Source organism: Lampris incognitus, chromosome 7 (genome assembly GCF_029633865.1).
Source record: "Lampris incognitus isolate fLamInc1 chromosome 7, fLamInc1.hap2, whole genome shotgun sequence".
NCBI classification, from domain to species: domain Eukaryota; kingdom Metazoa; phylum Chordata; class Actinopteri; order Lampriformes; family Lampridae; genus Lampris; species Lampris incognitus.
In genome coordinates, this window is record NC_079217.1 from 46,461,593 (window position 1) to 46,476,210 (window position 14,618).

The window sequence follows — 14,618 nt, forward strand, 5'->3', positions numbered from 1 at the left end:
CCTCTTTAAGTGATGTTAACTTGGATGTTACATCAGCTTGAAGTGATTCAATAGCACTGAGGCTATTGGATTGTCCGAGGCATTGTCCGAGGCGGTTGGAGATAGCTTGCTCAGTGTTAGCTATTGTTTTTGCACATTTAACACATGTAGTAGGCATAGTACATAGTTTGTAGTACTCAAAAAGATTTAGTAGTAAAAATATATACTGCCGGAACAATTATCTGTTCCCAGCTAAAAAATGGACGATGTAGAAACAAAAGCACCGTTGTTTTATTGAAATATTGAACAGTTGGCAGGAAGTTCTAAAATCTTCCGCCTACCCACTCATCACGCCACCGGAAATCCAATCTTTCACTTTAAAATGAGCACATTCATGTTGGAGATGTTGCAATGGGATGCAGTCACAAAGCACAAAATATGTCACAGCCTTTCTGAGATGGAAACTAAATGGGAAAATGTATGTTGTGACCAAAGTCTCATTTATGTCAGTTTGTGTGTAATGTCAAAACTACCATAGAATTACTACAGCGTCAACACATTTGGTGGAGGGCACACACTGAACCTTGTGGGGGGGAAAGGAACTGGCTTTGTGAGCAGTGAGTAAACCTGTAGCAAAGTGCAGACATATTGTTTGACATTTTAAGGGGCGTGTCACTCTATCGAAGACCCTCACTGACAAATGGGTGCCGCTTCATCAACCACAACACCAACTGTTGAAAGACATTGAATCCAGGTGGAATTTGACACATTAAGATTCAAGACCTTTAGTGACATTGTGCAAGCACAACAAAATTGCAGTTGTGTTAATCTCAAAATGGTGTGTTAATCTCAAAATGTGAGTAAATACTGCAAATATTGCACGTGCCCAACGGTGGCAGCACATCAGTCTCATCAGGCTGAGGAGATGAGTTCATTAGTGCCACAGCTTTTGGAAAGAAGCTGTTTTTCAGTCTTTTTGTGCGTGTGCGGATTGAGCTGAAGCGCCTATCTGATTGGGAGGGGCTGAAACATGGCATCCCGGGTGTGTATATTTTTTATGATGCTCTTAGCCCTCCCCACACAGCGAGTGCTGTGAAGATGTTCTGGTGAAGGCAGCGCAATGCCAATAATGTCCTGTGCCATTTCCACAACACGCTGGAGGGCTTTTTTGTCAGCTTTGGTGCAGCTACTGTACCAGGCTGTCATGCGTTTTTTTTCTTCTTAGGATGCTCTCGATGGAGCATCTATAAAGGTTGACAAGCAGCTTTTGGGGGAGGTTTGCTCTTTTTAGCCCCCTCAGAAAACAAAGGCGTTGTTGTGCCTTACTCACCACTGCTGATGTGTTGTCAGTCAAGGAGAGGTCTTCTGTAATGGTGACTCCCAGGAACCTGGGGCTGGGGATTATCTCCACAGCCTCTGTGTTGATGTGGACAGGGCTGTGTGTAATCACCTTGGAGGTCCTAAAGTCCATGATAATCTCCTTGGTCTTTTTGGTGTTTAAGACCAGGTCGTTGTTAGCACACCACATTGTCAGGTTCTGAACCTCCTCCCTGTATGCCACTTTGTCATTGTCTGATATGAGCCCGATGACTGTCGTATCATCCGCAAACATAGCAATAGTGTTTGAGTTGTGAATGGGTCGGCAGTTACGTGTGAACAGTGCATAAAGGAGGGGGCTCAGCACACAACCCTGGGGGACGCTAGTGCTCAGTGCTGGGACAAGAAACAAAGAGAGGTGGTCTGACTGTCCAAGTCGGGGGCAGGGTATGGCCCTGTAGGCATCATTTATGTTAGTATAGACATAATCTAAGGGGTTTCCCCCCCTGGTTGTGCATTTGACATGGTGATAGAATCTGGGAAGAACATTTATGAGGTTCGTTTGGTTGAAGTCCCCAGCAATGATGAAAACTCAATCAGGGTTTGTGTTCTGTAGTTTACTGATGGCGTCAAGCATGTGTCCAAGCGCCAGCTTAGCATCAGCCTGTGGTGGTAGGCATACTTCCATGACAACAACTGTATATTTCCTGGGAAAGTGAAAAGGTTGGCACTTAAGCATTAGCTGTTCCAGGGCTGGATAGTAGAATTTATCGATTATGGTTGTGTTCGTGCACCATGCTTCATTAATGTAAGCACAAAGTCCACCGCTTGATTTCTTAACCAGATTCAGATGTTCTGTCGGCGCAGTGGAGCGAGCGGCTTGCTAGCTCAACTGTGGCAACTGTTGTGATTCAGCCATGTCTCTGTGAAAATCGGAACACAGGAGTCCTTTGTAGTTCTCTTTGTAGTGATACTCATTTCTGAGCTCATGCTTTTTGTTGGCGAGTGATCTTACATTCATGAGAAAAACACTAGGGAGAGAAGTTTTGTATGGAGCAACCCTTAGCCGGGCTAGCAAACCAGCTCACTTACCCCGCTTCTGTTTCCTCTCCGTGCACCGTCCATGTCGCTTCCACCTGAGGATAGAGATCCACGTTAGACCTGGTGGTCTGAGAAGCTCCTGCAGTATTGTTTTTGAGTTGAAATAGTGTTCTTTACAGTCCATGCCAATTTTTAGAATTTCTTGGTGACTGTAGCGAATGTTTACCCTAATTTCCTTGACTAGGGAGATGATTGTAATCAATATTATTAACAAGAATAATAACAAGAAGCATTGGTAAGGGGAGCACAAAGTCTGTGCACGCTGCCTCATCATTATCATTATGTGATGAGCCGCGTCGTTGGGCAAGAGTCCACTTTCAGTGCCACTCTCACCATGTCAGGAAAAACATGTGACAGAGACCTCATCCTTTCGGAAAGTGATCTTGTTCAGATTTGAGATTTTCTGGTTGTGCTTGAGCCCTTTAAAGAGGCTACTGTGATACTATAGTAAGCTCAGTAACATGGGTCACTTCTTCTGTGATTCTACCAATGCTGGAAAAGCTGCGGGCCACGTCGGCTCCTCACACCAAGGATTCGTCTATCCAGAGACACTGTAAGGTTGAAATCAGTTGGTATCTCAGCACATGGTATGAAACAGAAGCGGATATAATTTCATGGAAATTGCAGCTTCAATTGATCCCATATTTTAGGAGGTGGGAGAGAAAGAAATGTATTCCTCTTCGAGGTGCTCCAGCCAGTTATACAGGTGTTTTTCAGAGCATCTCACCTCCTTACATCCATATTTGGTTTTATTGCCCAATCTTCTATAGGTGCATCTTGTTTCTTTTTGCACTCTGGTTGCAAAAGTGTACAACCTCATAGACGGAAGTAGCCTTTCTCACTCACACACAGTATTCATTGACTGTCCCATGGCCTCATTGTCATGGGACAGTCAATTAGAGATTATTATATTACCAAATTATCATCATACAACATACAGTATCTTCATTAAACACAATGATTCTATGTTAAACACATTATGATTTCATAGTCACAAGATAATCATTCAGTTATAACCCATAATAATACCCTCATGATTGTGACACTGATTATACAGGTCACATTGATAATATGAATACAACGTTATCATTTCAACAATCTTTCCTTTTTGTGATTAAATATCCTAGCTATATATTCTTACAGTGAGGGTCTTAGTTGAATAAGGTTATTTAAATACTTATACCACATCAACTGTTTCATGATTTACTGTTATTAACTACTTGATTATAAAACACAAGTAAATAAAACTGGATTCATATTGAATAATACTTTGTGCTTACACAAAATGTCATTATGTTGTTATTCCCAACTGACCTTCCTCACCAAGCCCCTTTCCCGATATCCGAGGTTCATTCTCCTCCTTAATGGTCACCTGTTCTATCTTAATTTGCTCTTGCTTTTCCTCATTAATTGCCAAATTGTGTTCCTGCCAAGGGCTAACTAGTTTACACAGCTTTCTAAAGGCCTCAATGGCTGCTGCTGTGTCATCCCCTTAAGATGACCAATCCATCACTTGTCCCTTGGTAACAGATGGTGAGACTCCCCTGGTTGGTGTACTTGGTACTCCTATGTCAGGTGCTGAAAGTTGGGTGAGAACAGGTCCTACCTGGTTTTTAGGTAATTCCATGATATCAGATCAAGATCATCAGATCATCTTTACAGATTCAATGGTTCAGTGCATGTGGCTCGTTGGTTCGAGCCTCAGCTCCTGCAGCGAGCGTGTCGAAGTATCCTTGAGCAAGACACTGAACCCTTAACTGCTCCTGATGAGCAAGTTGGCACCTTGCATGGCAGCCTCCGCCATCAGTGTATGAATGTGCGTGTGAATGGGTGAATGTGAGTTATACACTGCAAAGTGGTTTGAGTGGTCGGTAGACAAAAAAGCACCATGTAAAATGCAGTCCATTTATGATTTTACCATTTAAGAATGTCAGGGCTCACATCACACGTCATCACCCAGAACTGAAAGAAGTAGAACGACCTCCTGCTGCATTATCAAACAACAAACACACACTGCACCACTTTGCCAAACTCCCACAATGAGGGCTTTAGATCTGTGATCCAGACAGTTGAGGCAAAGGTATGACATACCATCGTGTTCGTTTTTTGTTTTTTTTTACTGAGAAAGCGGTACTTCAGCTTTACTAATAAACAAAGGTAAAAGTCAGGAAGCCTTGACCAAAGTTACCAGAGTAGCTCTTACCATGCATCGACCTCAATAGCAACCCAGTCATTTGTCACATTCACTGCACTATATCATGGATACTTGGCAGCTGGAGTCTTGTGATTTACAAACTAGGGTGATGCATGAAAGCCACACGGCTGTGAATTTGTGGCAATGTTTCACTCTTTCACAGATGAATGGCAGCTAACAATCACGGATTTGGTTATTGTCACCAATAACGCTTTGAACATGCTTGATGCTGTGCAGCTGGACAACTTAAAACACAAAGTCTTTCGCACATATAATCAACCTTGCTGTTCAGCGAGCTGTGAACCTAAATTCAGTATCACAACTGCTAGGGAGGATGAGGCAAATCACTGAATTCTTCCTCCGCAGCACCATCGCAAGTCATGCCCTGCAGGAGAAACAGTGGCTTTTGCAGTTGCTTCTACACAAACTGCAAAAGGTTGTTGCTACAAAATGGAATAGCTCGTTCGAAATGGTTGAAAGTTTTCTGGAACAGTTTTCACCCATTTGTACCGCTTTTCTCTCTCCCTAGGTGAGAAAATTTGAAAGTGACATCTGCACATTCAATGAAATGGACATTTATGACACTGCAGAAATCAGAATCAGAAATGGCAAAGGCCCTCAAGCCAATGAAAGACACAACCAACATCATGTTGGAGGATTCTACACCTACACTGTCAGTGATCGCTCCATTGCACGCTCAACTGCCTCACGACACAGAGGCAAGCTTTGCGAGTGTTGACAAACTAATTGTCTGGGAAATCAAACTGATGATACACAAAGACCTGGCTTAGAAATACACAAGTGTGAAGGATAAGAGCATTCTCCACACAGCCTCTACACTCGATCCCAAGTTTAAAGCACTGCCTTTCCTTGCTGAAGAAGAACTCAGTTGGTGGCAGTCCTATAAGACAGATTTTCGTTTACTGGCCAAATTAGCTAAATGCTACCTATGCATTCCTGGTACTAGTGTTGTAGTGGAGAGAATATTCTCCACTGCTGGGGATATAGTGACAGCACAGCAGAGTGCTCTTACTCCAGAACATATATGTAGATCAGCTTCCTTTTCTACAAAAGAAACTAGATATTGCAACTGGTGGACAGTAGTCCTACATACCAAGTCGTTGTTGAAAAATCACACAAAATACGAGTTTATTTGTTATTTGGGCACAATTTATTTTTGAAATTGGCAAGTTTCTGGGAAATACAAAGGCTGCTAGGGGCGGCACAGTGGCGCAGTGGTTAGCGTGGTCGCCTCACAGCAAGAAGGTCCTGGGCTCGAACCCCAAGGTTGTCTAACCTGCGGGGGGTCATCCAAGGTTGTCCTCTGTCTGGAATTTGCATGTTCTCCCTGTGTCTGCATGGGTTTCCTCCGGGTACTCCGGTTTCCTCACACAGTCCAAAGACATGTAGGTCAGGTGAATCAGCCGTACTAAATTGTCCCTAGGCGTGTGTGTGTGTGTGTGTGTGTGTGTGCGTGTGTGTGTGCGTATGTGTGTGTGCGTGTGTGTGTGTGCGCGCGTGCGCATGCGGGCGGGCCCTGGGATGGCCTGACAGCTTGTCCAGGGTGTCTCCCTGCCTGCCGCCCAATGACTGCTGGGATAGGCTCCAGCATCCCACGACCCTGAGAGTAGGATAAGTGGTTTGGATAATGGATGGATGGACAGAAGCTGCTAGCCTAAGCCTGATTTCATTCATAATAATAATGCATTTTATTTGTGGACGCCTTTCAGAGCACTCAAGGACGCCTTACAGAACACAGTTAAACAAAAAACAAAATAAGCAATACTGTATCAGACAGCATAAAATCGAAACAAAGCAGGGTAGACAATAAAAAGTTAATACAACATAAGTATAAAATCATAATCAGCACAAAACTCAATGAAGTGTGGATCAGACTGAATATGCCAGTTTGAAAAGGTACGTTTTGAGATGGGATTTGAAGGTTGAAAGAGAGTCAATGTTGCGACTGTCTTGTGGGAGAGAGTTCCATAGGTGGGGGCCAGAATGACTGAAGGCTCTAGACCCCATGGTAGTCAAGTGGGCCAATGGTGTAGTGAATTGGAGAGCAGAAGAGGATGTGAGAGTGCAGGAGGGCATGTAGATATGAAGGAGTTCAGAAAGATATGAAGGAGCTAGGTTATTAAAGGCCGTAAAGGTGAGAAGCAGGATCTTGAAGTCAGTACGGTATTTAACAGGGAGCCAGTGGAGTTGCTGAAGAACAGGAGTATATGAGCTATGGAAGGAGTTCTGGTAATGATACGGGCAGCTGAATTCTGGACCAGTTAAAGTTCATGAGGGCACTTGAGGGGAAGACCAACGAGGATAGAACTGCAGTAGTCAATACGGGATGTAACCAGGGTCTGAATGAGTATGGCGGTGCCGTTAGGTGTAAGTGATGGGCGAAGACGATTAATATTGCTTAGGTGGAAGTATGCAGACCGAGTAACATTGTTGATATGAGCTTCAAAAGATAATGTATTGTCCAAGATGACACCCAGACTCTTAACCTGAGGTGATGGAGAAACTATAGAATTGTCAATAGTTAGAGAAAAACTATCAGGTTTAGCCAAAGTAGATTTAGTACCTATGAGGAGGACCTGTTTTATCACTGTTAAGTTTGAGGAAGTGGTAAAACCAGGATTTAATTTCTAGTAAGCAGTCAGAAAGGGAAGTGGGTGGAAGAGTGGAGGTAGGCTTGGTGGATAGATAAAGCTGGGTGTCATCCACATAGCAGTGAAATTGAATGCCAAATTTCCTGAAAATGTGGCCAAGAGGTAATAAGTAAATAAAAAATAGGAGGAGTCCCAATACAGAGCCCTGGGGAACACCGGTAGTAACAGGAAAGGACGGTGATGTCAAATTTCTAAGTTGGACAAACTGAGTGCGGGTAGAGAGATATGATCTTATGTAACAGTATTTTTTTTTCTTTAGCCAGTTTTATAGTGTTATTTGTGCACAATTTATTTTTGAAATTGGGATGTTTCTGAGAAATACAAAGGCTGCTAGCCTAAGCCTAATAATTTTATTTATGTAACAGTATTTTTTATTTTTTGTATAACTTGAACTTATTTTTGAAGTCACATACTAAAAAGTAAGCTGCTAACAGTTTTAGCTGTGCAAGTTTAGTATGAATAAATTTCCGTCTTAGGTTTGCCTTTGTGTTCACATTGATCAATTCATATACATTTTTCAAATATAAAAACTACAGAATCAAATACATACTTTGCTCTGATTTCGTGCCATTTTTTTGGGGGGGGGGGTCCCCCCCTTTTTCTCCCCGAATGTACTTGGCCAATTAACCCACACTTCCGAGCTGTCCTGGTCGCTGCCAGACCGCCATGCTACCTGGACGCCTCATGCCATAATTTGCCACAGTGCCTTTCTTAGCACACATTTGACTGGAGTAGGTACTGAAATTAGCAGCCCAATGTACTGAATCGATAATTGATTTTGAACTGGGAATAATTTTGAATTGAAAATAAATTTTGAATCGAATCACGACTCCAAGAATCAAAATCAAATTGGATTGTGAGATTCCGAAAGATCCTCCCCCCCCCCCCCAGAGTGATAGAGTGAAGTGTTTACTGGTCTTCTGTGCTGCAAATTGGGACATTACAAGCACTTTCTCAATTGAACAAATATTCAAATTTGGATACTTGAAGATGAATAAAGTGAATATGAAAAATTCATACTTACATAGAGTGCAGATTTCCACCAGGCGTATGTATCTCCTTCTCCGTACATACACAGTGCCTAAGTCAATTGAATGGGAAATTTGGGGGGGGGGTTGTGAATATACAATGCTCATGCTAAAAAAATTTGCTATAATCAAGCTAAAAAATCTACCTGATAAAAATGTTTTGCCTGTCAGTCTGTGGATGCTTAGCCTCCTTGATGGACCCTCACGTGAAAGTGACCAAGTCTAATATGAAATGACAGATCAGGCTATCATAACTTCAAAGCCCTTATCAAAAGACTTCAAATGTGTTTAACCGTTGGCGGTTTTCCTGATATAAAATGAATGAAGGCGAATGGCTGCTTTGCTGATTGGCTTTCATTCATTCTAAATCAATAAAACAACGGTAGGAAAGACTTAAAATGTGTTTAGCCATGGCGTTATTCATTATATAAAATGAATGAAGGCGAAAGGCTGCTCGGCTGACTGACTTTGATTCAGTCTAAATCAATAAAACTGGTAGAAAAGACTTCAAATGTGTTTAACTATGGCGGTATTCATTATATAAAATGAACCAAGGTGAATGGGTTCTCTGCTGACTGACTTTCATTCATTCTAAAGCAATAAAACAACGATAGGAAAACATAGCTCAGCCATGAGTAATGTTTTATTGTAGCTACTGAGATGATTTCCAGCTGTGACTGATTAATCCTACTCTTGAAATTGTAATTCTATAGCGGAGTTTGAATATTGGAGACTATGGCAGTTCCGCGAGGATAAGAAGAATAAGGCAAATTATTTTTGGTTCATCAGTTGTTCATCTGGTTCTCCTGTGCTGAGATCAGCAGTGAATGATTTGCTGACTTGTGAAATATGATCCACTTCTCGTTTACTTTGAAGACTCATACCTGAATATGTAACGTTTTGGTTTTGAAACTGTTTCTGACCAATCGGACTCAACCATCGATGTGAGTCGCACATGTGCACGGTTGACTCAGGGCAGGCAGCAGCAGAAAGCAGTGTTTGTCGAAGGAGCTAGAGAGCGAGTGAGGCGAGGGAGCGGCAGTAGCGAGAACAAACGTTTTTCAAAGGCTTTTAATCACCGCAGCCATGGGAGGTCTTCATCATACAGCCGTAAATGTGCACAAAAAAAAAAACGGAGGCTGAGGTCCAGTAGTTTGCGAGATTGGCTGCGGACAGACACGCACATACATGCATACATAAACGCATGTGCAACTAAATGCATAATTCCCTCCAGGCTGTCATCTGGCAGAGACAACAGTGGTGTTGGGAGAGGATCTGAGCTGGCTGGACTGAAGTGGACTTGGCATGACAGGAGCCCATATGCATAGCAAATAGTTTCACTTCAGCCTCTTTTTTTTTCACTGCAGTTTTGTGCAGAAAAAAAATATTCATTGTAACCTGTACAATGACAAAGTAAAGTGGCTTTCTTTCTTTCTGTCTTCTTTGGGATGGTGTGTCTTTGTGTCCTTTGTGTTAAGGCAGACAGAGCCAGGGCAGAAGAATTTTATTTATTCAAATACACATGACAATAAAGTGGAACTTGAACTTGAAGCCAGTTCAATGAAGACGCCATCACAGCTGGGCCATCTTATGTTTGACAAGTACAAGTTACTGTTTGTAACTGTAACTAGCCATCTCTCTTAATACTTTTATATTAATGACAGTGACTTGAAGTGAATTGAATCTCTGACTATTTAATTCATCTGTTCTTATCTCTGCTTTGAATTGATCTTTTAAACTCTTAATTGAATAATTCTCCCATTTTTCTCCATCAGTGTATTTGTAAAGCACTATGTGCTATGAAAAGTGCTATAAAAATCAGATTCTTCTTGTTATTATTCCTTCAGTGCAGTTTGTTACCACAAATTGATTACTCTGTTCCACTATGTTGTCATCTTTTCCCATGTCTCTTTCTTCAGCTTCCAATCAAAGTGGGACACCAGAACACCCACACCAAAGTCAGCACAGAGCACAACAAGGAATGTCTGATCAACATCTCCAAGTACAAGTTCTCCCTTGTTATCAGCGGCCTCACCAACATCCTGAAAAATGTTAACAACTTGGTAAGTTAGCCCTCTCACTCATTTGACTCGCACTCAGGTTGTACTCACACCTGTAGTCTGGTTCTTCGCTCCTAACCAAATTTCCAATCAAAGATCTATAGCACAGTCTCTTTCAACAGCACAAAGCATATTAGGTGTGAACATAGTGCATGTTAGGTGTCAACATAGCCCCAGGATAGTGTATCAAAGGACACTTTACATTGTTTGAATCATTACAAATTCAAACCATTTGTGATGTTGATACATGTTAAAGGGTTGGGCAGTATAGTGGAAGTACGATAAGCCCAACATATTTAAAAATGATGTATCCATTTCAACACCAACATAACATTTCTATGGCACATCTATCTAATAAACTAGACTTTTAACTGTTCATCCATTCACAATTTATGAAAGTACACACCTGCCTATTTGTTCAGAGAATTACAAATGTTGCACTTTGTGTACATTGCAGATTGGACCTTCACAGCCAAGTATAGCAGGTGCTTTTGCAAAAAACAAAAAAAACAAAAAACAAAAAAAAAAACAAAAAAAAAAACTGAATAGCCTGCACTGTATATAGTGGAAAACCTTTAGTGGTACAGGGGCAACATATAAAATCAAAGAAATTGTGTTATTAAACACAGTGGACAAATTGTCAGTTAAAGCCATGACCCAAACACTTGAGCCATTTTATGAGCTCCTTGGGAGGAAACACATTTCCAAAACCACCATTACAGATTTGTATGACAGTTATGAAAGTCAGGATATCCATGTGGAATAGTGAATAAACAACTGATTGCCATTACCAAAATTTCAAATTTGCATGGCGATGTAGCAAAGACATTTATTTGTTGAAAGTTGATAATACCATATACCCTGGTGTCATTAGAGGTCTATTGGATGTTATAAAAACTGGATACAGCATTACATTTAGGATCAGGCTAGTCCCCCCCCAGTTCCCCCTGAACAGGTGCCCTGACCGACCAGAGGAGGCGCTAGTGCAGCGACCAGGACACATATCCACATCCAGATTCCTACCCGCAGACACGGCCAATTGTGTCTGTTGGGACGCCCGACCAAGCCTGAGGTAACACAGGGATTCGAACTAGCGATCCCCGTGTTGGAAGGCAATGAAATAGACTGCCATGCTACCTGGATGTCCTCCACTCTATTTTTTATAAGGGTGGGGATACCTGCATAAACACTTAGACGAGTGATGAAACATTTCTGTCAATAAATGTATCCAGATGAACTGTTTCAACTTTCTTTGATAGGCTTGCACTTGCACCTAGCCAAATTCTAGGGACCATGCTTGCTAGCAAAACAGAGACAACATGCTTTCCGCAGAGCAGCAGTTATCTTCAGTCTAATGCATTAATAATGCCATAATATAACCAACAACCTTATCAAGCTCATAATTTACGATTAAAGGTGTCTTATATAAAGTGAACTTTCATTTGAATATTAATTATCTCAGGTACACAATGACAGTACCTTGACTTCTTGTATGGAGCTTCCTTGCAAAACGGTGATTTATGTCCCCATGTGACCAGTTGAGGCTGCGCAGCCATTGGCCACTATCATAGCCAAGTTCCACTGATTCAGATAGTTTGTAAAATGTCCTATCGATGCCATGCATACATTACAAAGACGATCTGCAACCACTGAGTGCAACAGGCTGCAAATATTGGCAAAATGACCTTTTCATTGCATTATACTTTAGACTATGTACCTCTTCAGTCTAAAAACTGTGCTGATGAGAAATATTCGACTCCATACAATTCTACAGATGCTGCATTTAGTTAAACTAGTCTCATACACATTTTGACTTTTCTAAAGATGAATAGAAACACCGTTGTTAGTATTAGGATACATCTACTTTTGCACAACAAGGATACATTTACTTATGTACAAACTTGGACAATTCGTCAATTGTGTAATCTTGGCCGTTTCGGGTCTTCCAACATCAGAAACCCTTGCCCAGACAACTCAGCCAGAAGTGATCAGGTCCAGGCTTGTGTCTGAGTAATTAATGACCTCACTGGTTGTTCCTGCTCATCCAGAGCCATCCTGAGGCTTTTTCTTTTACCTTCGTGTTGTTCCTGATTGCTTTCCTTTTGCTCAAACCTGTAATGCCCACTATGCTGTAGGCCTTGAAGAGGAATTAAGGTGCAAACCCTCACAGCCCACTTCCCCTGGCAGACACTGTGCCCTCTATCCCTGACCGCAACATTCATCAACCAACTCCTGGTACTTAGCCCTCCCCCTCTCGTGGGCCTCCTCAATCCTCTCTTCCCATGGAACTATTAATTCGAGGAACACAAGCTGCTTTGTTGCTTCTGATGTTAATATAAATGTGTGGCCTCAGTCTTATCTAGGTGATGTGTGATGGAAGTTTCAGCTGTCTCTCTAGGTCAGCTGCCATCATCCAGTCGCATGTGGTGCTCAGAAGGCCAGAGGAAGAGTGTTTCTGTTGCTGTTTGTGCTTCTTTCCTGCTCTGACAAATGATATCAGCTGTGTGTGTGGGCAGACCTTCATACCATGGTGGGTGCCTCTGGTTATGGCCTCAGCAATATTGCCCCTTGCCCAGAGCCCCTGGGCAGCAGCAAAGAAATGCTGTGGTGTTCCCCTTTGAGAGCAAACTGATGTCTCCACTTTCCCCAGCAGAACAGGTTAGATGGGCTTGGGAAAACATCATAGACTCCCTGGATGAAGAATTTGATTTGCTGGGGTTCGGCCTTCCAGATGTCTTCCCAGGTCATTCACCTGTTTGCACTTAGTTCAGGTTCCTTGTTTACTCATAGCCACTGGTCTGCTTTGCCTTCCCCTCTCCCACTGAAGTACAGACATCCTGCTGCACCATTATCTTCCATTGTTTCCAGCCCAGCCTTGCCTTCTGCTACTCTTCTTTCTAGGACCTTGTGTAGCAGCCTGGATTCATTTTCTCGAACATCATCTGTCGCATACCACTTCCTTCATGTTCTTACAGTTATGCCTGTTCGGGTCACCTTGGGGGTCATATGATTCCATGTACTGCAGATAATCTATGGCCTGGGTTACCACAAACTCCTCTGTCACAGAGCTTAATGGAATCTTAAGTTTGTTATTGTTACAGTGCAATCCTTTCCAGGTCTGAGCAACCTCCACAGATAGCTGCTGATCTCATTTTGAAGCTCTTGACCATTGTTATCAGAACTTCATATATTATTAGAGTCCACAGAATCCTTGGGAGACTCCCTTCCTGATAAATCCAAGCTTTGAATTCACCTGGTATACTGGATTTGTCCACTGGCCTAAGCCAGTTCTCTAGCTCCTCGTTTGTGTCTTTGATGGAGTCTGCGCTCTTAAGGCTGGTGTTGAACACTAGGCTGTTCACTGGCTTTTCAGAGAATGATGGAATTTCCACCTCACTTGCCTTGAATGGGTACCTGTTGACCACTTTACCCCTCTTCAGTGCTATGGATCTGTATTTAGTGTGTTGGAAAGTCATACAATGTCCATACTTCCTGACAAAGCAGTATCCATCTTGCCCCTGGCACAGATGATGTTAGATTGCCCATGAATCAGAATCAAGTTTATTGGCTATGTTGGGTTGCACATACATGGAATTTGACTTGTTTTGTGGCTCTCACAGTGCACTTAACATAGACAACAACACAGCAATCTTCAGATATATACACAAGGATTGACTATATACAGGCGAAATAAGAGGTGAGAAAGTGCAGTGGTGCAAAGAATATATCAGAGATGCTGAACTAAATGTTAGCAGGTTACTTACATATACATGCCTGAGGTAGATGGGCATCACAGAGCGTACCATTATACGTACAATGTACAGTACAGCATATACAAAATGGATGGATTTATTTGATAATGTTAAGTATTCATTTGAATGAGAGCCTGCGGAAAGAAACTGTTTTTATATCTGGTTGTTTTGGTGTACAGTGCTCTGTAGCGCCTACCAGAGGGGAGGAGTTGGAACAGGTTGTGACCAGGGTGCGATTGGTCTGCAGTGATGTTGCTTGCCCATTTCCTGACTCTGGAGATGTATGTCTTGAATGGAGGGCAGGTTGGCACCAATGATTTTCTCTATAGATTTAACTGTCCATTGTAGTCTGTCCCTGTCCTGTCTGGTGGCCTAACCAAACCAGACCATGATGGATGTGCAGAGGACAGACTGGATTATTGCAGTGTAGAACTGAATTAGCAGTTTCTGAAGCAGATTGAACTTCCTGAGCTGGTGGAGAAAGTACATCCTCTGCTGGGCCTTTTTGATGATTG

At 42.3% G+C, this 14,618-nt stretch overlaps 1 protein-coding gene across 1 annotated transcript in view; it reads left to right on the plus strand.

The window, feature by feature from the left end:
- nf1a (neurofibromin 1a) overlaps nucleotides 1-14,618 on the plus strand; it is a 316,227-nt gene that overhangs the window by 37,977 nt on the left and 263,632 nt on the right. The window contains exon 2 of the mRNA XM_056283131.1: nucleotides 10,211-10,354. Coding sequence (XP_056139106.1) covers nucleotides 10,211-10,354 — 144 coding nt within the window. The remainder of the gene's footprint in view (nucleotides 1-10,210; nucleotides 10,355-14,618) is intronic.